Consider the following 25,067-nt stretch of genomic DNA (forward strand, 5'->3'; position numbering starts at 1 on the left):
ACACTTTCACATCTATGGTACTGTATATGACATATTACAAGTTTATAATCCCCCCATAAATGTATTTTCATTTATATTCTAGGTCTCCTGCCAACCACTGTTGCCCCAACAACCACCACCACCACTGTGGCTTCCACTACGGCAATTAAAACTGCAGGTCCTCCAACAACAACCACAATTGTACTTCCTACAACGACAACTGCAACTTTGACCTCAACTTCTATGTCTTCAGTGACATCAACAACTAGGTAAGCAAGATAATTTAGTATAATTATTTTATGCAATTCAATTAACACTTTGTCAATCAAGGAACCTTTGAAACGAAGAAGCATGTATATCCGTGCTTGTGTCGTTAACTACTGATATTTTCATAAAGCATTCAAAATGTCAGCCTTTCTTTAGAAAAGCTCTTTGAGTACCTCAGTTGGTAGAAGGGCGCTATATAAATCCAATCTATTGTTATTAGTGTGCTTGCTGAAGGCAAGACCACCATATTTCCTACATACTTCTTCTAATTATTTGATTAATTTAGCCCGCTCTAGCACTTAAATGCTTCAAGCTATGAACACGGAACCAAATTAGATTACTTGAGAAAATATTTTTTTGCATTAATACCTTTAGTCCTACAACAATATTTAAATCAGCTCCCAATGCATTTCAACACCAAACCAACATTGATATTTTCAGACTGACCCAACTTAGATTGCTTTTATTCAGCTTTTTTATACTATTTATACTTGTTGAACTATAACCATTTTAAAGTTGCATAAAAGCTCCATAGGCTTTAATGAGAAATGTTTGGTTTCGCCACTTCTCTTGAACTATTTATGCTACAAAGACCAAACCAACGTTGAAATGTACAGACTGACCCATATTAGATTGCTTGTCAAAAGCTTCAAATATTCTAAAACTTGTATGTACCGTAATGATATAATTAGCATAAATGGTCATAACACTTCATGGATTCAATGCCAATCATGGGAACACAGTGGTAAACATTTAAAATGCTGCTGCTCCTTAACCATTTCAGCTACAAACATTTAAAACAACTTTAACATTTTCAAAATGTTATAAACTATACGAATTCAAACAAGTATAAACTAGCATATAATAACCTACCAACAATAATAGTAACTCTTGAACCATTCAAGCTAGAGACACAAACCAACATTGACATGTTCTGGCTATCCTATCCAATCTATCAATTTTTCCATCTACCTACTTTTCCCAACTATAACCAGCCACTTCCATTACTACTGCAGTGACTACCACTACTATAACTTATTTCACAACCATAAATACCTTAAGACAAGCTAGCAAGAACACACATTTTCTTAAGGAAATTGACTTTTTTATTAATTATTATTTTCTCTTAGATTTGGCACAGTGATGTTTTTTGTTAGACTGATGTTCCAGCTCAACACACCAGTCCCCACTAAGGATGATGTCCTTGGTGCCGTCGACAAGCAACTGTATCGTCAATTCAACAATCAGACAAACACTCAAACCACCTTCCAGAATGGAACTTATATCAGTGAGTTCAATAAATTAGGCTTATATCATGAAGACATTTATTTCCACTCTATAATTCTTTTTTTTATAGGTAAACATTCAACTGCTTCCGCTATGTAAATACTTCTAGAATGTTTTCTAATGTTGAAACTCCTAAATTGTAGCATTTCATTTTGTCTGTTGCTATAGTGACCATTGTTTTGTGTGCTCACAGAACTTACAGATACTTCATTTGCCGTCGATCTTGGTTTCAAAATAACCAATGTAACCATGGTGTCGCAAAGTAATAGCCTCACATTCACCAATGAGACCTACAGCCAGATAGAGGATTCAATTAACAGCCTAGTAAGATACTTCTATACATACGATACATCCATAGTCATGTTCAGGTCATGATAGTAATTGACAACTTTGTGTTTTGTCCCCTTTTAGCTCCATGATATTCTTTGTAAACCAGACAGCAAACAGTTTGACTTTCCCAAACCCATCTTCACGTAAGTACAACGTCATGTCCGTGAACCAACCCAGCTTTCTCAACTGCACTCTTTAGAATGTCTGCAGATGTCATACAGCTGCTGTTTGTACAGCTAAACAGGATGGAGGGAACATGTTCAACTCTCACACGAAACCAATTGTTACGTCCACAGTACTGTTGGCACTCCAATCAGGGCAGAAGTGATGTATGTATACAAAAAGGAAGACATCAACCTCCCTAGTGCTTTTCTAGAGGAAGTCTTAAAAGTCTCAGGTATGCTGCTTTTGTTGCTATTTCTGTTTGTTATTACGGTGAGTCATCAAACACCATGTCAAATATGTGTAATACTCAATCTCGAAAAAACACTTTCACATCTATGGTACTGTATATGACATATTACAAGTTTATAATCCCCCCATAAATGTATTTTCATTTATATTCTAGGTCTCCTGCCAACCACTGTTGCCCCAACAACCACCACCACCACTGTGGCTTCCACTACGGCAATTAAAACTGCAGGTCCTCCAACAACAACCACAATTGTACTTCCTACAACGACAACTGCAACTTTGACCTCAACTTCTATGTCTTCAGTGACATCAACAACTAGGTAAGCAAGATAATGTAGTATAATTATTTTATGCAATTCAATTAACACTTTGTCAATCAAGGAACCTTTGAAACGAAGAAGCATGTATATCCGTGCTTGTGTCGTTAACTACTGATATTTTCATAAAGCATTCAAAATGTCAGCCTTTCTTTAGAAAAGCTCTTTGAGTACCTCAGTTGGTAGAAGGGCGCTATATAAATCCAATCTATTGTTATTAGTGTGCTTGCTGAAGGCAAGACCACCATATTTCCTACATACTTCTTCTAATTATTTGATTAATTTAGCCCGCTCTAGCACTTAAACGCTTCAAGCTATGAACACGGAACCAAATTAGATTACTTGAGAAAATATTTTTTTGCATTAATACCTTTAGTCCTACAACAATATTTAAATCAGCTCCCAATGCATTTCAACACCAAACCAACATTGATATTTTCAGACTGACCCAACTTAGATTGCTTTTATTCAGCTTTTTTATACTATTTATACTTGTTGAACTATAACCATTTTAAAGTTGCATAAAAGCTCCATAGGCTTTAATGAGAAATGTTTGGTTTCGCCACTTCTCTTGAACTATTTATGCTACAAAGACCAAACCAACGTTGAAATGTACAGACTGACCCATATTAGATTGCTTGTCAAAAGCTTCAAATATTCTAAAACTTGTATGTACCGTAATGATATAATTAGCATAAATGGTCATAACACTTCATGGATTCAATGCCAATCATGGGAACACAGTGGTAAACATTTAAAATGCTGCTGCTCCTTAACCATTTCAGCTACAAACATTTAAAACAACTTTAACATTTTCAAAACGTTATAAACTATACGAATTCAAACAAGTATAAACTAGCATGTAATAACCTACCAACAATAATAGTAACTCTTGAACCATTCAAGCTAGAGACACAAACCAACATTGACATGTTCTGGCTATCCTATCCAATCTATACATTTTTCCATCTACCTACTTTTCCCAACTATAACCAGCCACTTCCATTACTACTGCAGTGACTACCACTACTATAACTTATTTCACAACCATAAATACCTTAAGACAAGCTAGCAAGAACACACATTTTCTTAAGGAAATTGACTTTTTTATTAATTATTATTTTCTCTTAGATTTGGCACAGTGATGTTTTTTGTTAGACTGATGTTCCAGCTCAACACACCAGTCCCCACTAAGGATGATGTCCTTGGTGCCGTCGACAAGCAACTGTATCGTCAATTCAACAATCAGACAAACACTCAAACCACCTTCCAGAATGGAACTTATATCAGTGAGTTCAATAAATTAGGCTTATATCATGAAGACATTTATTTCCACTCTATAATTCTTTTTTTTATAGGTAAACATTCAACTGCTTCCGCTATGTAAATACTTCTAGAATGTTTTCTAATGTTGAAACTCCTAAATTGTAGCATTTCATTTTGTCTGTTGCTATAGTGACCATTGTTTTGTGTGCTCACAGAACTTACAGATACTTCATTTGCCGTCGATCTTGGTTTCAAAATAACCAATGTAACCATGGTGTCGCAAAGTAATAGCCTCACATTCACCAATGAGACCTACAGCCAGATAGAGGATTCAATTAACAGCCTAGTAAGATACTTCTATACATACGATACATCCATAGTCATGTTCAGGTCATGATAGTAATTGACAACTTTGTGTTTTGTCCCCTTTTAGCTCCATGATATTCTTTGTAAACCAGACAGCAAACAGTTTGACTTTCCCAAACCCATCTTCACGTAAGTACAACGTCATGTCCGTGAACCAACCCAGCTTTCTCAACTGCACTCTTTAGAATGTCTGCAGATGTCATACAGCTGCTGTTTGTACAGCTAAACAGGATGGAGGGAACATGTTCAACTCTCACACGAAACCAATTGTTACGTCCACAGTACTGTTGGCACTCCAATCAGGGCAGAAGTGATGTATGTATACAAAAAGGAAGACATCAACCTCCCTAGTGCTTTTCTAGAGGAAGTCTTAAAAGTCTCAGGTATGCTGCTTTTGTTGCTATTTCTGTTTGTTATTACGGTGAGTCATCAAACACCATGTCAAATATGTGTAATACTCAATCTCGAAAAAACACTTTCACATCTATGGTACTGTATATGACATATTACAAGTTTATAATCCCCCCATAAATGTATTTTCATTTATATTCTAGGTCTCCTGCCAACCACTGTTGCCCCAACAACCACCACCACCACTGTGGCTTCCACTACGGCAATTAAAACTGCAGGTCCTCCAACAACAACCACAATTGTACTTCCTACAACGACAACTGCAACTTTGACCTCAACTTCTATGTCTTCAGTGACATCAACAACTAGGTAAGCAAGATAATTTAGTATAATTATTTTATGCAATTCAATTAACACTTTGTCAATCAAGGAACCTTTGAAACGAAGAAGCATGTATATCCGTGCTTGTGTCGTTAACTACTGATATTTTCATAAAGCATTCAAAATGTCAGCCTTTCTTTAGAAAAGCTCTTTGAGTACCTCAGTTGGTAGAAGGGCGCTATATAAATCCAATCTATTGTTATTAGTGTGCTTGCTGAAGGCAAGACCACCATATTTCCTACATACTTCTTCTAATTATTTGATTAATTTAGCCCGCTCTAGCACTTAAATGCTTCAAGCTATGAACACGGAACCAAATTAGATTACTTGAGAAAATATTTTTTTGCATTAATACCTTTAGTCCTACAACAATATTTAAATCAGCTCCCAATGCATTTCAACACCAAACCAACATTGATATTTTCAGACTGACCCAACTTAGATTGCTTTTATTCAGCTTTTTTATACTATTTATACTTGTTGAACTATAACCATTTTAAAGTTGCATAAAAGCTCCATAGGCTTTAATGAGAAATGTTTGGTTTCGCCACTTCTCTTGAACTATTTATGCTACAAAGACCAAACCAACGTTGAAATGTACAGACTGACCCATATTAGATTGCTTGTCAAAAGCTTCAAATATTCTAAAACTTGTATGTACCGTAATGATATAATTAGCATAAATGGTCATAACACTTCATGGATTCAATGCCAATCATGGGAACACAGTGGTAAACATTTAAAATGCTGCTGCTCCTTAACCATTTCAGCTACAAACATTTAAAACAACTTTAACATTTTCAAAATGTTATAAACTATACGAATTCAAACAAGTATAAACTAGCATATAATAACCTACCAACAATAATAGTAACTCTTGAACCATTCAAGCTAGAGACACAAACCAACATTGACATGTTCTGGCTATCCTATCCAATCTATACATGTTTCCATCTACCTACTTTTCCCAACTATAACCAGCCACTTCCATTACTACTGCAGTGACTACCACTACTATAACTTATTTCACAACCATAAATACCTTAAGACAAGCTAGCAAGAACACACATTTTCTTAAGGAAATTGACTTTTTTATTAATTATTATTTTCTCTTAGATTTGGCACAGTGATGTTTTTTGTTAGACTGATGTTCCAGCTCAACACACCAGTCCCCACTAAGGATGATGTCCTTGGTGCCGTCGACAAGCAACTGTATCGTCAATTCAACAATCAGACAAACACTCAAACCACCTTCCAGAATGGAACTTATATCAGTGAGTTCAATAAATTAGGCTTATATCATGAAGACATTTATTTCCACTCTATAATTCTTTTTTTTATAGGTAAACATTCAACTGCTTCCGCTATGTAAATACTTCTAGAATGTTTTCTAATGTTGAAACTCCTAAATTGTAGCATTTCATTTTGTCTGTTGCTATAGTGACCATTGTTTTGTGTGCTCACAGAACTTACAGATACTTCATTTGCCGTCGATCTTGGTTTCAAAATAACCAATGTAACCATGGTGTCGCAAAGTAATAGCCTCACATTCACCAATGAGACCTACAGCCAGATAGAGGATTCAATTAACAGCCTAGTAAGATACTTCTATACATACGATACATCCATAGTCATGTTCAGGTCATGATAGTAATTGACAACTTTGTGTTTTGTCCCCTTTTAGCTCCATGATATTCTTTGTAAACCAGACAGCAAACAGTTTGACTTTCCCAAACCCATCTTCACGTAAGTACAACGTCATGTCCGTGAACCAACCCAGCTTTCTCAACTGCACTCTTTAGAATGTCTGCAGATGTCATACAGCTGCTGTTTGTACAGCTAAACAGGATGGAGGGAACATGTTCAACTCTCACACGAAACCAATTGTTACGTCCACAGTACTGTTGGCACTCCAATCAGGGCAGAAGTGATGTATGTATACAAAAAGGAAGACATCAACCTCCCTAGTGCTTTTCTAGAGGAAGTCTTAAAAGTCTCAGGTATGCTGCTTTTGTTGCTATTTCTGTTTGTTATTACGGTGAGTCATCAAACACCATGTCAAATATGTGTAATACTCAATCTCGAAAAAACACTTTCACATCTATGGTACTGTATATGACATATTACAAGTTTATAATCCCCCCATAAATGTATTTTCATTTATATTCTAGGTCTCCTGCCAACCACTGTTGCCCCAACAACCACCACCACCACTGTGGCTTCCACTACGGCAATTAAAACTGCAGGTCCTCCAACAACAACCACAATTGTACTTCCTACAACGACAACTGCAACTTTGACCTCAACTTCTATGTCTTCAGTGACATCAACAACTAGGTAAGCAAGATAATTTAGTATAATTATTTTATGCAATTCAATTAACACTTTGTCAATCAAGGAACCTTTGAAACGAAGAAGCATGTATATCCGTGCTTGTGTCGTTAACTACTGATATTTTCATAAAGCATTCAAAATGTCAGCCTTTCTTTAGAAAAGCTCTTTGAGTACCTCAGTTGGTAGAAGGGCGCTATATAAATCCAATCTATTGTTATTAGTGTGCTTGCTGAAGGCAAGACCACCATATTTCCTACATACTTCTTCTAATTATTTGATTAATTTAGCCCGCTCTAGCACTTAAATGCTTCAAGCTATGAACACGGAACCAAATTAGATTACTTGAGAAAATATTTTTTTGCATTAATACCTTTAGTCCTACAACAATATTTAAATCAGCTCCCAATGCATTTCAACACCAAACCAACATTGATATTTTCAGACTGACCCAACTTAGATTGCTTTTATTCAGCTTTTTTATACTATTTATACTTGTTGAACTATAACCATTTTAAAGTTGCATAAAAGCTCCATAGGCTTTAATGAGAAATGTTTGGTTTCGCCACTTCTCTTGAACTATTTATGCTACAAAGACCAAACCAACGTTGAAATGTACAGACTGACCCATATTAGATTGCTTGTCAAAAGCTTCAAATATTCTAAAACTTGTATGTACCGTAATGATATAATTAGCATAAATGGTCATAACACTTCATGGATTCAATGCCAATCATGGGAACACAGTGGTAAACATTTAAAATGCTGCTGCTCCTTAACCATTTCAGCTACAAACATTTAAAACAACTTTAACATTTTCAAAATGTTATAAACTATACGAATTCAAACAAGTATAAACTAGCATATAATAACCTACCAACAATAATAGTAACTCTTGAACCATTCAAGCTAGAGACACAAACCAACATTGACATGTTCTGGCTATCCTATCCAATCTATCAATTTTTCCATCTACCTACTTTTCCCAACTATAACCAGCCACTTCCATTACTACTGCAGTGACTACCACTACTATAACTTATTTCACAACCATAAATACCTTAAGACAAGCTAGCAAGAACACACATTTTCTTAAGGAAATTGACTTTTTTATTAATTATTATTTTCTCTTAGATTTGGCACAGTGATGTTTTTTGTTAGACTGATGTTCCAGCTCAACACACCAGTCCCCACTAAGGATGATGTCCTTGGTGCCGTCGACAAGCAACTGTATCGTCAATTCAACAATCAGACAAACACTCAAACCACCTTCCAGAATGGAACTTATATCAGTGAGTTCAATAAATTAGGCTTATATCATGAAGACATTTATTTCCACTCTATAATTCTTTTTTTTATAGGTAAACATTCAACTGCTTCCGCTATGTAAATACTTCTAGAATGTTTTCTAATGTTGAAACTCCTAAATTGTAGCATTTCATTTTGTCTGTTGCTATAGTGACCATTGTTTTGTGTGCTCACAGAACTTACAGATACTTCATTTGCCGTCGATCTTGGTTTCAAAATAACCAATGTAACCATGGTGTCGCAAAGTAATAGCCTCACATTCACCAATGAGACCTACAGCCAGATAGAGGATTCAATTAACAGCCTAGTAAGATACTTCTATACATACGATACATCCATAGTCATGTTCAGGTCATGATAGTAATTGACAACTTTGTGTTTTGTCCCCTTTTAGCTCCATGATATTCTTTGTAAACCAGACAGCAAACAGTTTGACTTTCCCAAACCCATCTTCACGTAAGTACAACGTCATGTCCGTGAACCAACCCAGCTTTCTCAACTGCACTCTTTAGAATGTCTGCAGATGTCATACAGCTGCTGTTTGTACAGCTAAACAGGATGGAGGGAACATGTTCAACTCTCACACGAAACCAATTGTTACGTCCACAGTACTGTTGGCACTCCAATCAGGGCAGAAGTGATGTATGTATACAAAAAGGAAGACATCAACCTCCCTAGTGCTTTTCTAGAGGAAGTCTTAAAAGTCTCAGGTATGCTGCTTTTGTTGCTATTTCTGTTTGTTATTACGGTGAGTCATCAAACACCATGTCAAATATGTGTAATACTCAATCTCGAAAAAACACTTTCACATCTATGGTACTGTATATGACATATTACAAGTTTATAATCCCCCCATAAATGTATTTTCATTTATATTCTAGGTCTCCTGCCAACCACTGTTGCCCCAACAACCACCACCACCACTGTGGCTTCCACTACGGCAATTAAAACTGCAGGTCCTCCAACAACAACCACAATTGTACTTCCTACAACGACAACTGCAACTTTGACCTCAACTTCTATGTCTTCAGTGACATCAACAACTAGGTAAGCAAGATAATGTAGTATAATTATTTTATGCAATTCAATTAACACTTTGTCAATCAAGGAACCTTTGAAACGAAGAAGCATGTATATCCGTGCTTGTGTCGTTAACTACTGATATTTTCATAAAGCATTCAAAATGTCAGCCTTTCTTTAGAAAAGCTCTTTGAGTACCTCAGTTGGTAGAAGGGCGCTATATAAATCCAATCTATTGTTATTAGTGTGCTTGCTGAAGGCAAGACCACCATATTTCCTACATACTTCTTCTAATTATTTGATTAATTTAGCCCGCTCTAGCACTTAAACGCTTCAAGCTATGAACACGGAACCAAATTAGATTACTTGAGAAAATATTTTTTTGCATTAATACCTTTAGTCCTACAACAATATTTAAATCAGCTCCCAATGCATTTCAACACCAAACCAACATTGATATTTTCAGACTGACCCAACTTAGATTGCTTTTATTCAGCTTTTTTATACTATTTATACTTGTTGAACTATAACCATTTTAAAGTTGCATAAAAGCTCCATAGGCTTTAATGAGAAATGTTTGGTTTCGCCACTTCTCTTGAACTATTTATGCTACAAAGACCAAACCAACGTTGAAATGTACAGACTGACCCATATTAGATTGCTTGTCAAAAGCTTCAAATATTCTAAAACTTGTATGTACCGTAATGATATAATTAGCATAAATGGTCATAACACTTCATGGATTCAATGCCAATCATGGGAACACAGTGGTAAACATTTAAAATGCTGCTGCTCCTTAACCATTTCAGCTACAAACATTTAAAACAACTTTAACATTTTCAAAACGTTATAAACTATACGAATTCAAACAAGTATAAACTAGCATGTAATAACCTACCAACAATAATAGTAACTCTTGAACCATTCAAGCTAGAGACACAAACCAACATTGACATGTTCTGGCTATCCTATCCAATCTATACATTTTTCCATCTACCTACTTTTCCCAACTATAACCAGCCACTTCCATTACTACTGCAGTGACTACCACTACTATAACTTATTTCACAACCATAAATACCTTAAGACAAGCTAGCAAGAACACACATTTTCTTAAGGAAATTGACTTTTTTATTAATTATTATTTTCTCTTAGATTTGGCACAGTGATGTTTTTTGTTAGACTGATGTTCCAGCTCAACACACCAGTCCCCACTAAGGATGATGTCCTTGGTGCCGTCGACAAGCAACTGTATCGTCAATTCAACAATCAGACAAACACTCAAACCACCTTCCAGAATGGAACTTATATCAGTGAGTTCAATAAATTAGGCTTATATCATGAAGACATTTATTTCCACTCTATAATTCTTTTTTTTATAGGTAAACATTCAACTGCTTCCGCTATGTAAATACTTCTAGAATGTTTTCTAATGTTGAAACTCCTAAATTGTAGCATTTCATTTTGTCTGTTGCTATAGTGACCATTGTTTTGTGTGCTCACAGAACTTACAGATACTTCATTTGCCGTCGATCTTGGTTTCAAAATAACCAATGTAACCATGGTGTCGCAAAGTAATAGCCTCACATTCACCAATGAGACCTACAGCCAGATAGAGGATTCAATTAACAGCCTAGTAAGATACTTCTATACATACGATACATCCATAGTCATGTTCAGGTCATGATAGTAATTGACAACTTTGTGTTTTGTCCCCTTTTAGCTCCATGATATTCTTTGTAAACCAGACAGCAAACAGTTTGACTTTCCCAAACCCATCTTCACGTAAGTACAACGTCATGTCCGTGAACCAACCCAGCTTTCTCAACTGCACTCTTTAGAATGTCTGCAGATGTCATACAGCTGCTGTTTGTACAGCTAAACAGGATGGAGGGAACATGTTCAACTCTCACACGAAACCAATTGTTACGTCCACAGTACTGTTGGCACTCCAATCAGGGCAGAAGTGATGTATGTATACAAAAAGGAAGACATCAACCTCCCTAGTGCTTTTCTAGAGGAAGTCTTAAAAGTCTCAGGTATGCTGCTTTTGTTGCTATTTCTGTTTGTTATTACGGTGAGTCATCAAACACCATGTCAAATATGTGTAATACTCAATCTCGAAAAAACACTTTCACATCTATGGTACTGTATATGACATATTACAAGTTTATAATCCCCCCATAAATGTATTTTCATTTATATTCTAGGTCTCCTGCCAACCACTGTTGCCCCAACAACCACCACCACCACTGTGGCTTCCACTACGGCAATTAAAACTGCAGGTCCTCCAACAACAACCACAATTGTACTTCCTACAACGACAACTGCAACTTTGACCTCAACTTCTATGTCTTCAGTGACATCAACAACTAGGTAAGCAAGATAATTTAGTATAATTATTTTATGCAATTCAATTAACACTTTGTCAATCAAGGAACCTTTGAAACGAAGAAGCATGTATATCCGTGCTTGTGTCGTTAACTACTGATATTTTCATAAAGCATTCAAAATGTCAGCCTTTCTTTAGAAAAGCTCTTTGAGTACCTCAGTTGGTAGAAGGGCGCTATATAAATCCAATCTATTGTTATTAGTGTGCTTGCTGAAGGCAAGACCACCATATTTCCTACATACTTCTTCTAATTATTTGATTAATTTAGCCCGCTCTAGCACTTAAACGCTTCAAGCTATGAACACGGAACCAAATTAGATTACTTGAGAAAATATTTTTTTGCATTAATACCTTTAGTCCTACAACAATATTTAAATCAGCTCCCAATGCATTTCAACACCAAACCAACATTGATATTTTCAGACTGACCCAACTTAGATTGCTTTTATTCAGCTTTTTTATACTATTTATACTTGTTGAACTATAACCATTTTAAAGTTGCATAAAAGCTCCATAGGCTTTAATGAGAAATGTTTGGTTTCGCCACTTCTCTTGAACTATTTATGCTACAAAGACCAAACCAACGTTGAAATGTACAGACTGACCCATATTAGATTGCTTGTCAAAAGCTTCAAATATTCTAAAACTTGTATGTACCGTAATGATATAATTAGCATAAATGGTCATAACACTTCATGGATTCAATGCCAATCATGGGAACACAGTGGTAAACATTTAAAATGCTGCTGCTCCTTAACCATTTCAGCTACAAACATTTAAAACAACTTTAACATTTTCAAAACGTTATAAACTATACGAATTCAAACAAGTATAAACTAGCATATAATAACCTACCAACAATAATAGTAACTCTTGAACCATTCAAGCTAGAGACACAAACCAACATTGACATGTTCTGGCTATCCTATCCAATCTATACATTTTTCCATCTACCTACTTTTCCCAACTATAACCAGCCACTTCCATTACTACTGCAGTGACTACCACTACTATAACTTATTTCACAACCATAAATACCTTAAGACAAGCTAGCAAGAACACACATTTTCTTAAGGAAATTGACTTTTTTATTAATTATTATTTTCTCTTAGATTTGGCACAGTGATGTTTTTTGTTAGACTGATGTTCCAGCTCAACACACCAGTCCCCACTAAGGATGATGTCCTTGGTGCCGTCGACAAGCAACTGTATCGTCAATTCAACAATCAGACAAACACTCAAACCACCTTCCAGAATGGAACTTATATCAGTGAGTTCAATAAATTAGGCTTATATCATGAAGACATTTATTTCCACTCTATAATTCTTTTTTTTATAGGTAAACATTCAACTGCTTCCGCTATGTAAATACTTCTAGAATGTTTTCTAATGTTGAAACTCCTAAATTGTAGCATTTCATTTTGTCTGTTGCTATAGTGACCATTGTTTTGTGTGCTCACAGAACTTACAGATACTTCATTTGCCGTCGATCTTGGTTTCAAAATAACCAATGTAACCATGGTGTCGCAAAGTAATAGCCTCACATTCACCAATGAGACCTACAGCCAGATAGAGGATTCAATTAACAGCCTAGTAAGATACTTCTATACATACGATACATCCATAGTCATGTTCAGGTCATGATAGTAATTGACAACTTTGTGTTTTGTCCCCTTTTAGCTCCATGATATTCTTTGTAAACCAGACAGCAAACAGTTTGACTTTCCCAAACCCATCTTCACGTAAGTACAACGTCATGTCCGTGAACCAACCCAGCTTTCTCAACTGCACTCTTTAGAATGTCTGCAGATGTCATACAGCTGCTGTTTGTACAGCTAAACAGGATGGAGGGAACATGTTCAACTCTCACACGAAACCAATTGTTACGTCCACAGTACTGTTGGCACTCCAATCAGGGCAGAAGTGATGTATGTATACAAAAAGGAAGACATCAACCTCCCTAGTGCTTTTCTAGAGGAAGTCTTAAAAGTCTCAGGTATGCTGCTTTTGTTGCTATTTCTGTTTGTTATTACGGTGAGTCATCAAACACCATGTCAAATATGTGTAATACTCAATCTCGAAAAAACACTTTCACATCTATGGTACTGTATATGACATATTACAAGTTTATAATCCCCCCATAAATGTATTTTCATTTATATTCTAGGTCTCCTGCCAACCACTGTTGCCCCAACAACCACCACCACCACTGTGGCTTCCACTACGGCAATTAAAACTGCAGGTCCTCCAACAACAACCACAATTGTACTTCCTACAACGACAACTGCAACTTTGACCTCAACTTCTATGTCTTCAGTGACATCAACAACTAGGTAAGCAAGATAATTTAGTATAATTATTTTATGCAATTCAATTAACACTTTGTCAATCAAGGAACCTTTGAAACGAAGAAGCATGTATATCCGTGCTTGTGTCGTTAACTACTGATATTTTCATAAAGCATTCAAAATGTCAGCCTTTCTTTAGAAAAGCTCTTTGAGTACCTCAGTTGGTAGAAGGGCGCTATATAAATCCAATCTATTGTTATTAGTGTGCTTGCTGAAGGCAAGACCACCATATTTCCTACATACTTCTTCTAATTATTTGATTAATTTAGCCCGCTCTAGCACTTAAACGCTTCAAGCTATGAACACGGAACCAAATTAGATTACTTGAGAAAATATTTTTTTGCATTAATACCTTTAGTCCTACAACAATATTTAAATCAGCTCCCAATGCATTTCAACACCAAACCAACATTGATATTTTCAGACTGACCCAACTTAGATTGCTTTTATTCAGCTTTTTTATACTATTTATACTTGTTGAACTATAACCATTTTAAAGTTGCATAAAAGCTCCATAGGCTTTAATGAGAAATGTTTGGTTTCGCCACTTCTCTTGAACTATTTATGCTACAAAGACCAAACCAACGTTGAAATGTACAGACTGACCCATATTAGATTGCTTGTCAAAAGCTTCAAATATTCTAAAACTTGTATGTACCGTAATGATATAATTAGCATAAATGGTCATAACACTTCATGGATTCAATGCCAATCATGGGAACACAGTGGTAAACATTTAAAATGCTGCTGCTCCTTAACCATTTCAGCTACAAACATTTAAAACAACTTTAACATTTTCAAAACGTTATAAACTATACGAATTCAAACAAGTATAAACTAGCATATAATAACCTACCAACAATAATAGTAACTCTTGAACCATTCAAGCTAGAGACACAAACCAACATTGACATGTTCTGGCTATCCTATCCAATCTATACATTTTTCCATCTACCTACTTTTCCCAACTATAACCAGCCACTTCCATTACTACTGCAGTGACTACCACTACTATAACTTATTTCACAACCATAAATACCTTAAGACAAGCTAGCAAGAACACACATTTTCTTAAGGAAATTGACTTTTTTATTAATTATTATTTTCTCTTAGATTTGGCACAGTGATGTTTTTTGTTAGACTGATGTTCCAGCTCAACACACCAGTCCCCACTAAGGATGATGTCCTTGGTGCCGTCGACAAGCAACTGTATCGTCAATTCAACAATCAGACAAACACTCAAACCACCTTCCAGAATGGAACTTATATCAGTGAGTTCAATAAATTAGGCTTATATCATGAAGACATTTATTTCCACTCTATAATTCTTTTTTTTATAGGTAAACATTCAACTGCTTCCGCTATGTAAATACTTCTAGAATGTTTTCTAATGTTGAAACTCCTAAATTGTAGCATTTCATTTTGTCTGTTGCTATAGTGACCATTGTTTTGTGTGCTCACAGAACTTACAGATACTTCATTTGCCGTCGATCTTGGTTTCAAAATAACCAATGTAACCATGGTGTCGCAAAGTAATAGCCTCACATTCACCAATGAGACCTACAGCCAGATAGAGGATTCAATTAACAGCCTAGTAAGATACTTCTATACATACGATACATCCATAGTCATGTTCAGGTCATGATAGTAATTGACAACTTTGTGTTTTGTCCCCTTTTAGCTCCATGATATTCTTTGTAAACCAGACAGCAAACAGTTTGACTTTCCCAAACCCATCTTCACGTAAGTACAACGTCATGTCCGTGAACCAACCCAGCTTTCTCAACTGCACTCTTTAGAATGTCTGCAGATGTCATACAGCTGCTGTTTGTACAGCTAAACAGGATGGAGGGAACATGTTCAACTCTCACACGAAACCAATTGTTACGTCCACAGTACTGTTGGCACTCCAATCAGGGCAGAAGTGATGTATGTATACAAAAAGGAAGACATCAACCTCCCTAGTGCTTTTCTAGAGGAAGTCTTAAAAGTCTCAGGTATGCTGCTTTTGTTGCTATTTCTGTTTGTTATTACGGTGAGTCATCAAACACCATGTCAAATATGTGTAATACTCAATCTCGAAAAAACACTTTCACATCTATGGTACTGTATATGACATATTACAAGTTTATAATCCCCCCATAAATGTATTTTCATTTATATTCTAGGTCTCCTGCCAACCACTGTTGCCCCAACAACCACCACCACCACTGTGGCTTCCACTACGGCAATTAAAACTGCAGGTCCTCCAACAACAACCACAATTGTACTTCCTACAACGACAACTGCAACTTTGACCTCAACTTCTATGTCTTCAGTGACATCAACAACTAGGTAAGCAAGATAATTTAGTATAATTATTTTATGCAATTCAATTAACACTTTGTCAATCAAGGAACCTTTGAAACGAAGAAGCATGTATATCCGTGCTTGTGTCATTAACTACTGATATTTTCATAAAGCATTCAAAATGTCAGCCTTTCTTTAGAAAAGCTCTTTGAGTACCTCAGTTGGTAGAAGGGCGCTATATAAATCCAATCTATTGTTATTAGTGTGCTTGCTGAAGGCAAGACCACCATATTTCCTACATACTTCTTCTAATTATTTGATTAATTTAGCCCGCTCTAGCACTTAAACGCTTCAAGCTATGAACACGGAACCAAATTAGATTACTTGAGAAAATATTTTTTTGCATTAATACCTTTAGTCCTACAACAATATTTAAATCAGCTCCCAATGCATTTCAACACCAAACCAACATTGATATTTTCAGACTGACCCAACTTAGATTGCTTTTATTCAGCTTTTTTATACTATTTATACTTGTTGAACTATAACCATTTTAAAGTTGCATAAAAGCTCCATAGGCTTTAATGAGAAATGTTTGGTTTCGCCACTTCTCTTGAACTATTTATGCTACAAAGACCAAACCAACGTTGAAATGTACAGACTGACCCATATTAGATTGCTTGTCAAAAGCTTCAAATATTCTAAAACTTGTATGTACCGTAATGATATAATTAGCATAAATGGTCATAACACTTCATGGATTCAATGCCAATCATGGGAACACAGTGGTAAACATTTAAAATGCTGCTGCTCCTTAACCATTTCAGCTACAAACATTTAAAACAACTTTAACATTTTCAAAACGTTATAAACTATACGAATTCAAACAAGTATAAACTAGCATATAATAACCTACCAACAATAATAGTAACTCTTGAACCATTCAAGCTAGAGACACAAACCAACATTGACATGTTCTGGCTATCCTATCCAATCTATACATTTTTCCATCTACCTACTTTTCCCAACTATAACCAGCCACTTCCATTACTACTGCAGTGACTACCACTACTATAACTTATTTCACAACCATAAATACCTTAAGACAAGCTAGCAAGAACACACATTTTCTTAAGGAAATTGACTTTTTTATTAATTATTATTTTCTCTTAGATTTGGCACAGTGATGTTTTTTGTTAGACTGATGTTCCAGCTCAACACACCAGTCCCCACTAAGGATGATGTCCTTGGTGCCGTCGACAAGCAACTGTATCGTCAATTCAACAATCAGACAAACACTCAAACCACCTTCCAGAATGGAACTTATATCAGTGAGTTCAATAAATTAGGCTTATATCATGAAGACATTTATTTCCACTCTATAATTCTTTTTTTTATAGGTAAACATTCAACTGCTTCCGCTATGTAAATACTTCTAGAATGTTTTCTAATGTTGAAACTCCTAAATTGTAGCATTTCATTTTGTCTGTTGCTATAGTGACCATTGTTTTGTGTGCTCACAGAACTTACAGATACTTCATTTGCCGTCGATCTTGGTTTCAAAATAACCAATGTAACCATGGTGTCGCAAAGTAATAGCCTCACATTCACCAATGAGACCTACAGCCAGATAGAGGATTCAATTAACAGCCTAGTAAGATACTTCTATACATACGATACATCCATAGTCATGTTCAGGTCATGATAGTAATTGACAACTTTGTGTTTTGTCCCCTTTTAGCTCCATGATATTCTTTGTAAACCAGACAGCAAACAGTTTGACTTTCCCAAACCCATCTTCACGTAAGTACAACGTCATGTCCGTGAACCAACCCAGCTTTCTCAACTGCACTCTTTAGAATGTCTGCAGATGTCATACAGCTGCTGTTTGTACAGCTAAACAGGATGGAGGGAACATGTTCAACTCTCACACGAAACCAATTGTTACGTCCACAGTACTGTTGGCACTCCAATCAGGGCAGAAGTGATGTATGTATACAAAAAGGAAGACATCAACCTCCCTAGTGCTTTTCTAGAGGAAGTCTTAAAAGTCTCAGGTATGCTGCTTTTGTTGCTATTTCTGTTTGTTATTACGGTGAGTCATCAAACACCATGTCAAATATGTGTAATACTCAATCTCGAAAAAACACTTTCACATCTATGGTACTGTATATGACATATTACAAGTTTATAATCCCCCCATAAATGTATTTTCATTTATATTCTAGGTCTCCTGCCAACCACTGTTGCCCCAACAACCACCACCACCACTGTGGCTTCCACTACGGCAATTAAAACTGCAGGTCCTCCAACAACAACCACAATTGTACTTCCTACAACGACAACTGCAACTTTGACCTCAACTTCTATGTCTTCAGTGACATCAACAACTAGGTAAGCAAGATAATTTAGTATAATTATTTTATGCAATTCAATTAACACTTTGTCAATCAAGGAACCTTTGAAACGAAGAAGCATGTATATCCGTGCTTGTGTCATTAACTACTGATATTTTCATAAAGCATTCAAAATGTCAGCCTTTCTTTAGAAAAGCTCTTTGAGTACCTCAGTTGGTAGAAGGGCGCTATATAAATCCAATCTATTGTTATTAGTGTGCTTGCTGAAGGCAAGACCACCATATTTCCTACATACTTCTTCTAATTATTTGATTAATTTAGCCCGCTCTAGCACTTAAACGCTTCAAGCTATGAACACGGAACCAAATTAGATTACTTGAGAAAATATTTTTTTGCATTAATACCTTTAGTCCTACAACAATATTTAAATCAGCTCCCAATGCATTTCAACACCAAACCAACATTGATATTTTCAGACTGACCCAACTTAGATTGCTTTTATTCAGCTTTTTTATACTATTTATACTTGTTGAACTATAACCATTTTAAAGTTGCATAAAAGCTCCATAGGCTTTAATGAGAAATGTTTGGTTTCGCCACTTCTCTTGAACTATTTATGCTACAAAGACCAAACCAACGTTGAAATGTACAGACTGACCCATATTAGATTGCTTGTCAAAAGCTTCAAATATTCTAAAACTTGTATGTACCGTAATGATATAATTAGCATAAATGGTCATAACACTTCATGGATTCAATGCCAATCATGGGAACACAGTGGTAAACATTTAAAATGCTGCTGCTCCTTAACCATTTCAGCTACAAACATTTAAAACAACTTTAACATTTTCAAAACGTTATAAACTATACGAATTCAAACAAGTATAAACTAGCATATAATAACCTACCAACAATAATAGTAACTCTTGAACCATTCAAGCTAGAGACACAAACCAACATTGACATGTTCTGGCTATCCTATCCAATCTATACATTTTTCCATCTACCTACTTTTCCCAACTATAACCAGCCACTTCCATTACTACTGCAGTGACTACCACTACTATAACTTATTTCACAACCATAAATACCTTAAGACAAGCTAGCAAGAACACACATTTTCTTAAGGAAATTGACTTTTTTATTAATTATTATTTTCTCTTAGATTTGGCACAGTGATGTTTTTTGTTAGACTGATGTTCCAGCTCAACACACCAGTCCCCACTAAGGATGATGTCCTTGGTGCCGTCGACAAGCAACTGTATCGTCAATTCAACAATCAGACAAACACTCAAACCACCTTCCAGAATGGAACTTATATCAGTGAGTTCAATAAATTAGGCTTATATCATGAAGACATTTATTTCCACTCTATAATTCTTTTTTTTATAGGTAAACATTCAACTGCTTCCGCTATGTAAATACTTCTAGAATGTTTTCTAATGTTGAAACTCCTAAATTGTAGCATTTCATTTTGTCTGTTGCTATAGTGACCATTGTTTTGTGTGCTCACAGAACTTACAGATACTTCATTTGCCGTCGATCTTGGTTTCAAAATAACCAATGTAACCATGGTGTCGCAAAGTAATAGCCTCACATTCACCAATGAGACCTACAGCCAGATAGAGGATTCAATTAACAGCCTAGTAAGATACTTCTATACATACGATACATCCATAGTCATGTTCAGGTCATGATAGTAATTGACAACTTTGTGTTTTGTCCCCTTTTAGCTCCATGATATTCTTTGTAAACCAGACAGCAAACAGTTTGACTTTCCCAAACCCATCTTCACGTAAGTACAACGTCATGTCCGTGAACCAACCCAGCTTTCTCAACTGCACTCTTTAGAATGTCTGCAGATGTCATACAGCTGCTGTTTGTACAGCTAAACAGGATGGAGGGAACATGTTCAACTCTCACACGAAACCAATTGTTACGTCCACAGTACTGTTGGCACTCCAATCAGGGCAGAAGTGATGTATGTATACAAAAAGGAAGACATCAACCTCCCTAGTGCTTTTCTAGAGGAAGTCTTAAAAGTCTCAGGTATGCTGCTTTTGTTGCTATTTCTGTTTGTTATTACGGTGAGTCATCAAACACCATGTCAAATATGTGTAATACTCAATCTCGAAAAAACACTTTCACATCTATGGTACTGTATATGACATATTACAAGTTTATAATCCCCCCATAAATGTATTTTCATTTATATTCTAGGTCTCCTGCCAACCACTGTTGCCCCAACAACCACCACCACCACTGTGGCTTCCACTACGGCAATTAAAACTGCAGGTCCTCCAACAACAACCACAATTGTACTTCCTACAACGACAACTGCAACTTTGACCTCAACTTCTATGTCTTCAGTGACATCAACAACTAGGTAAGCAAGATAATTTAGTATAATTATTTTATGCAATTCAATTAACACTTTGTCAATCAAGGAACCTTTGAAACGAAGAAGCATGTATATCCGTGCTTGTGTCGTTAACTACTGATATTTTCATAAAGCATTCAAAATGTCAGCCTTTCTTTAGAAAAGCTCTTTGAGTACCTCAGTTGGTAGAAGGGCGCTATATAAATCCAATCTATTGTTATTAGTGTGCTTGCTGAAGGCAAGACCACCATATTTCCTACATACTTCTTCTAATTATTTGATTAATTTAGCCCGCTCTAGCACTTAAACGCTTCAAGCTATGAACACGGAACCAAATTAGATTACTTGAGAAAATATTTTTTTGCATTAATACCTTTAGTCCTACAACAATATTTAAATCAGCTCCCAATGCATTTCAACACCAAACCAACATTGATATTTTCAGACTGACCCAACTTAGATTGCTTTTATTCAGCTTTTTTATACTATTTATACTTGTTGAACTATAACCATTTTAAAGTTGCATAAAAGCTCCATAGGCTTTAATGAGAAATGTTTGGTTTCGCCACTTCTCTTGAACTATTTATGCTACAAAGACCAAACCAACGTTGAAATGTACAGACTGACCCATATTAGATTGCTTGTCAAAAGCTTCAAATATTCTAAAACTTGTATGTACCGTAATGATATAATTAGCATAAATGGTCATAACACTTCATGGATTCAATGCCAATCATGGGAACACAGTGGTAAACATTTAAAATGCTGCTGCTCCTTAACCATTTCAGCTACAAACATTTAAAACAACTTTAACATTTTCAAAACGTTATAAACTATACGAATTCAAACAAGTATAAACTAGCATATAATAACCTACCAACAATAATAGTAACTCTTGAACCATTCAAGCTAGAGACACAAACCAACATTGACATGTTCTGGCTATCCTATCCAATCTATACATTTTTCCATCTAGCTACTTTTCCCAACTATAACCAGCCACTTCCATTACTACTGCAGTGACTACCACTACTATAACTTATTTCACAACCATAAATACCTTAAGACAAGCTAGCAAGAACACACATTTTCTTAAGGAAATTGACTTTTTTATTAATTATTATTTTCTCTTAGATTTGGCACAGTGATGTTTTTTGTTAGACTGATGTTCCAGCTCAACACACCAGTCCCCACTAAGGATGATGTCCTTGGTGCCGTCGACAAGCAACTGTATCGTCAATTCAACAATCAGACAAACACTCAAACCACCTTCCAGAATGGAACTTATATCAGTGAGTTCAATAAATTAGGCTTATATCATGAAGACATTTATTTCCACTCTATAATTCTTTTTTTTATAGGTAAACATTCAACTGCTTCCGCTATGTAAATACTTCTAGAATGTTTTCTAATGTTGAAACTCCTAAATTGTAGCATTTCATTTTGTCTGTTGCTATAGTGACCATTGTTTTGTGTGCTCACAGAACTTACAGATACTTCATTTGCCGTCGATCTTGGTTTCAAAATAACCAATGTAACCATGGTGTCGCAAAGTAATAGCCTCACATTCACCAATGAGACCTACAGCCAGATAGAGGATTCAATTAACAGCCTAGTAAGATACTTCTATACATACGATACATCCATAGTCATGTTCAGGTCATGATAGTAATTGACAACTTTGTGTTTTGTCCCCTTTTAGCTCCATGATATTCTTTGTAAACCAGACAGCAAACAGTTTGACTTTCCCAAACCCATCTTCACGTAAGTACAACGTCATGTCCGTGAACCAACCCAGCTTTCTCAACTGCACTCTTTAGAATGTCTGCAGATGTCATACAGCTGCTGTTTGTACAGCTAAACAGGATGGAGGGAACATGTTCAACTCTCACACGAAACCAATTGTTACGTCCACAGTACTGTTGGCACTCCAATCAGGGCAGAAGTGATGTATGTATACAAAAAGGAAGACATCAACCTCCCTAGTGCTTTTCTAGAGGAAGTCTTAAAAGTCTCAGGTATGCTGCTTTTGTTGCTATTTCTGTTTGTTATTACAGTGAGTCATCAAACACCATGTCAAATATGTGTAATACTCAATCTCGAAAAAACACTTTCACATCTATGGTACTGTATATGACATATTACAAGTTTATAATCCCCCCATAAATGTATTTTCATTTATATTCTAGGTCTCCTGCCAACCACTGTTGCCCCAACAACCACCACCACCACTGTGGCTTCCACTACGGCAATTAAAACTGCAGGTCCTCCAACAACAACCACAATTGTACTTCCTACAACGACAACTGCAACTTTGACCTCAACTTCTATGTCTTCAGTGACATCAACAACTAGGTAAGCAAGATAATTTAGTATAATTATTTTATGCAATTCAATTAACACTTTGTCAATCAAGGAACCTTTGAAACGAAGAAGCATGTATATCCGTGCTTGTGTCATTAACTACTGATATTTTCATAAAGCATTCAAAATGTCAGCCTTTCTTTAGAAAAGCTCTTTGAGTACCTCAGTTGGTAGAAGGGCGCTATATAAATCCAATCTATTGTTATTAGTGTGCTTGCTGAAGGCAAGACCACCATATTTCCTACATACTTCTTCTAATTATTTGATTAATTTAGCCCGCTCTAGCACTTAAACGCTTCAAGCTATGAACACGGAACCAAATTAGATTACTTGAGAAAATATTTTTTTGCATTAATACCTTTAGTCCTACAACAATATTTAAATCAGCTCCCAATGCATTTCAACACCAAACCAACATTGATATTTTCAGACTGACCCAACTTAGATTGCTTTTATTCAGCTTTTTTATACTATTTATACTTGTTGAACTATAACCATTTTAAAGTTGCATAAAAGCTCCATAGGCTTTAATGAGAAATGTTTGGTTTCGCCACTTCTCTTGAACTATTTATGCTACAAAGACCAAACCAACGTTGAAATGTACAGACTGACCCATATTAGATTGCTTGTCAAAAGCTTCAAATATTCTAAAACTTGTATGTACCGTAATGATATAATTAGCATAAATGGTCATAACACTTCATGGATTCAATGCCAATCATGGGAACACAGTGGTAAACATTTAAAATGCTGCTGCTCCTTAACCATTTCAGCTACAAACATTTAAAACAACTTTAACATTTTCAAAACGTTATAAACTATACGAATTCAAACAAGTATAAACTAGCATATAATAACCTACCAACAATAATAGTAACTCTTGAACCATTCAAGCTAGAGACACAAACCAACATTGACATGTTCTGGCTATCCTATCCAATCTATACATTTTTCCATCTACCTACTTTTCCCAACTATAACCAGCCACTTCCATTACTACTGCAGTGACTACCACTACTATAACTTATTTCACAACCATAAATACCTTAAGACAAGCTAGCAAGAACACACATTTTCTTAAGGAAATTGACTTTTTTATTAATTATTATTTTCTCTTAGATTTGGCACAGTGATGTTTTTTGTTAGACTGATGTTCCAGCTCAACACACCAGTCCCCACTAAGGATGATGTCCTTGGTGCCGTCGACAAGCAACTGTATCGTCAATTCAACAATCAGACAAACACTCAAACCACCTTCCAGAATGGAACTTATATCAGTGAGTTCAATAAATTAGGCTTATATCATGAAGACATTTATTT

The 25,067-nt window shown here is 35.7% G+C and overlaps 1 protein-coding gene across 1 annotated transcript in view; it reads left to right on the plus strand.

The window, feature by feature from the left end:
* The window catches only part of LOC311121399 (uncharacterized protein), a 37,703-nt gene that overhangs the window by 9,580 nt on the left and 3,056 nt on the right, over positions 1 to 25,067 (plus strand). The window contains exons 22-73 of the mRNA XM_084157957.1: positions 83 to 248; positions 1,377 to 1,534; positions 1,727 to 1,857; positions 1,945 to 2,006; positions 2,160 to 2,260; positions 2,432 to 2,597; positions 3,726 to 3,883; positions 4,076 to 4,206; positions 4,294 to 4,355; positions 4,509 to 4,609; positions 4,781 to 4,946; positions 6,075 to 6,232; positions 6,425 to 6,555; positions 6,643 to 6,704; positions 6,858 to 6,958; positions 7,130 to 7,295; positions 8,424 to 8,581; positions 8,774 to 8,904; positions 8,992 to 9,053; positions 9,207 to 9,307; positions 9,479 to 9,644; positions 10,773 to 10,930; positions 11,123 to 11,253; positions 11,341 to 11,402; positions 11,556 to 11,656; positions 11,828 to 11,993; positions 13,122 to 13,279; positions 13,472 to 13,602; positions 13,690 to 13,751; positions 13,905 to 14,005; positions 14,177 to 14,342; positions 15,471 to 15,628; positions 15,821 to 15,951; positions 16,039 to 16,100; positions 16,254 to 16,354; positions 16,526 to 16,691; positions 17,820 to 17,977; positions 18,170 to 18,300; positions 18,388 to 18,449; positions 18,603 to 18,703; positions 18,875 to 19,040; positions 20,169 to 20,326; positions 20,519 to 20,649; positions 20,737 to 20,798; positions 20,952 to 21,052; positions 21,224 to 21,389; positions 22,518 to 22,675; positions 22,868 to 22,998; positions 23,086 to 23,147; positions 23,301 to 23,401; positions 23,573 to 23,738; positions 24,867 to 25,024. Coding sequence (XP_084014083.1) covers positions 83 to 248; positions 1,377 to 1,534; positions 1,727 to 1,857; positions 1,945 to 2,006; positions 2,160 to 2,260; positions 2,432 to 2,597; positions 3,726 to 3,883; positions 4,076 to 4,206; positions 4,294 to 4,355; positions 4,509 to 4,609; positions 4,781 to 4,946; positions 6,075 to 6,232; positions 6,425 to 6,555; positions 6,643 to 6,704; positions 6,858 to 6,958; positions 7,130 to 7,295; positions 8,424 to 8,581; positions 8,774 to 8,904; positions 8,992 to 9,053; positions 9,207 to 9,307; positions 9,479 to 9,644; positions 10,773 to 10,930; positions 11,123 to 11,253; positions 11,341 to 11,402; positions 11,556 to 11,656; positions 11,828 to 11,993; positions 13,122 to 13,279; positions 13,472 to 13,602; positions 13,690 to 13,751; positions 13,905 to 14,005; positions 14,177 to 14,342; positions 15,471 to 15,628; positions 15,821 to 15,951; positions 16,039 to 16,100; positions 16,254 to 16,354; positions 16,526 to 16,691; positions 17,820 to 17,977; positions 18,170 to 18,300; positions 18,388 to 18,449; positions 18,603 to 18,703; positions 18,875 to 19,040; positions 20,169 to 20,326; positions 20,519 to 20,649; positions 20,737 to 20,798; positions 20,952 to 21,052; positions 21,224 to 21,389; positions 22,518 to 22,675; positions 22,868 to 22,998; positions 23,086 to 23,147; positions 23,301 to 23,401; positions 23,573 to 23,738; positions 24,867 to 25,024 — 6,504 coding nt within the window. The remainder of the gene's footprint in view (positions 1 to 82; positions 249 to 1,376; positions 1,535 to 1,726; positions 1,858 to 1,944; positions 2,007 to 2,159; positions 2,261 to 2,431; positions 2,598 to 3,725; positions 3,884 to 4,075; positions 4,207 to 4,293; positions 4,356 to 4,508; positions 4,610 to 4,780; positions 4,947 to 6,074; positions 6,233 to 6,424; positions 6,556 to 6,642; positions 6,705 to 6,857; positions 6,959 to 7,129; positions 7,296 to 8,423; positions 8,582 to 8,773; positions 8,905 to 8,991; positions 9,054 to 9,206; positions 9,308 to 9,478; positions 9,645 to 10,772; positions 10,931 to 11,122; positions 11,254 to 11,340; positions 11,403 to 11,555; positions 11,657 to 11,827; positions 11,994 to 13,121; positions 13,280 to 13,471; positions 13,603 to 13,689; positions 13,752 to 13,904; positions 14,006 to 14,176; positions 14,343 to 15,470; positions 15,629 to 15,820; positions 15,952 to 16,038; positions 16,101 to 16,253; positions 16,355 to 16,525; positions 16,692 to 17,819; positions 17,978 to 18,169; positions 18,301 to 18,387; positions 18,450 to 18,602; positions 18,704 to 18,874; positions 19,041 to 20,168; positions 20,327 to 20,518; positions 20,650 to 20,736; positions 20,799 to 20,951; positions 21,053 to 21,223; positions 21,390 to 22,517; positions 22,676 to 22,867; positions 22,999 to 23,085; positions 23,148 to 23,300; positions 23,402 to 23,572; positions 23,739 to 24,866; positions 25,025 to 25,067) is intronic.

This window comes from Coregonus lavaretus (assembly GCF_964263955.1).
Source record: "Coregonus lavaretus genome assembly, chromosome: 3".
Taxonomy (NCBI): Eukaryota; Metazoa; Chordata; class Actinopteri; order Salmoniformes; family Salmonidae; genus Coregonus; species Coregonus lavaretus.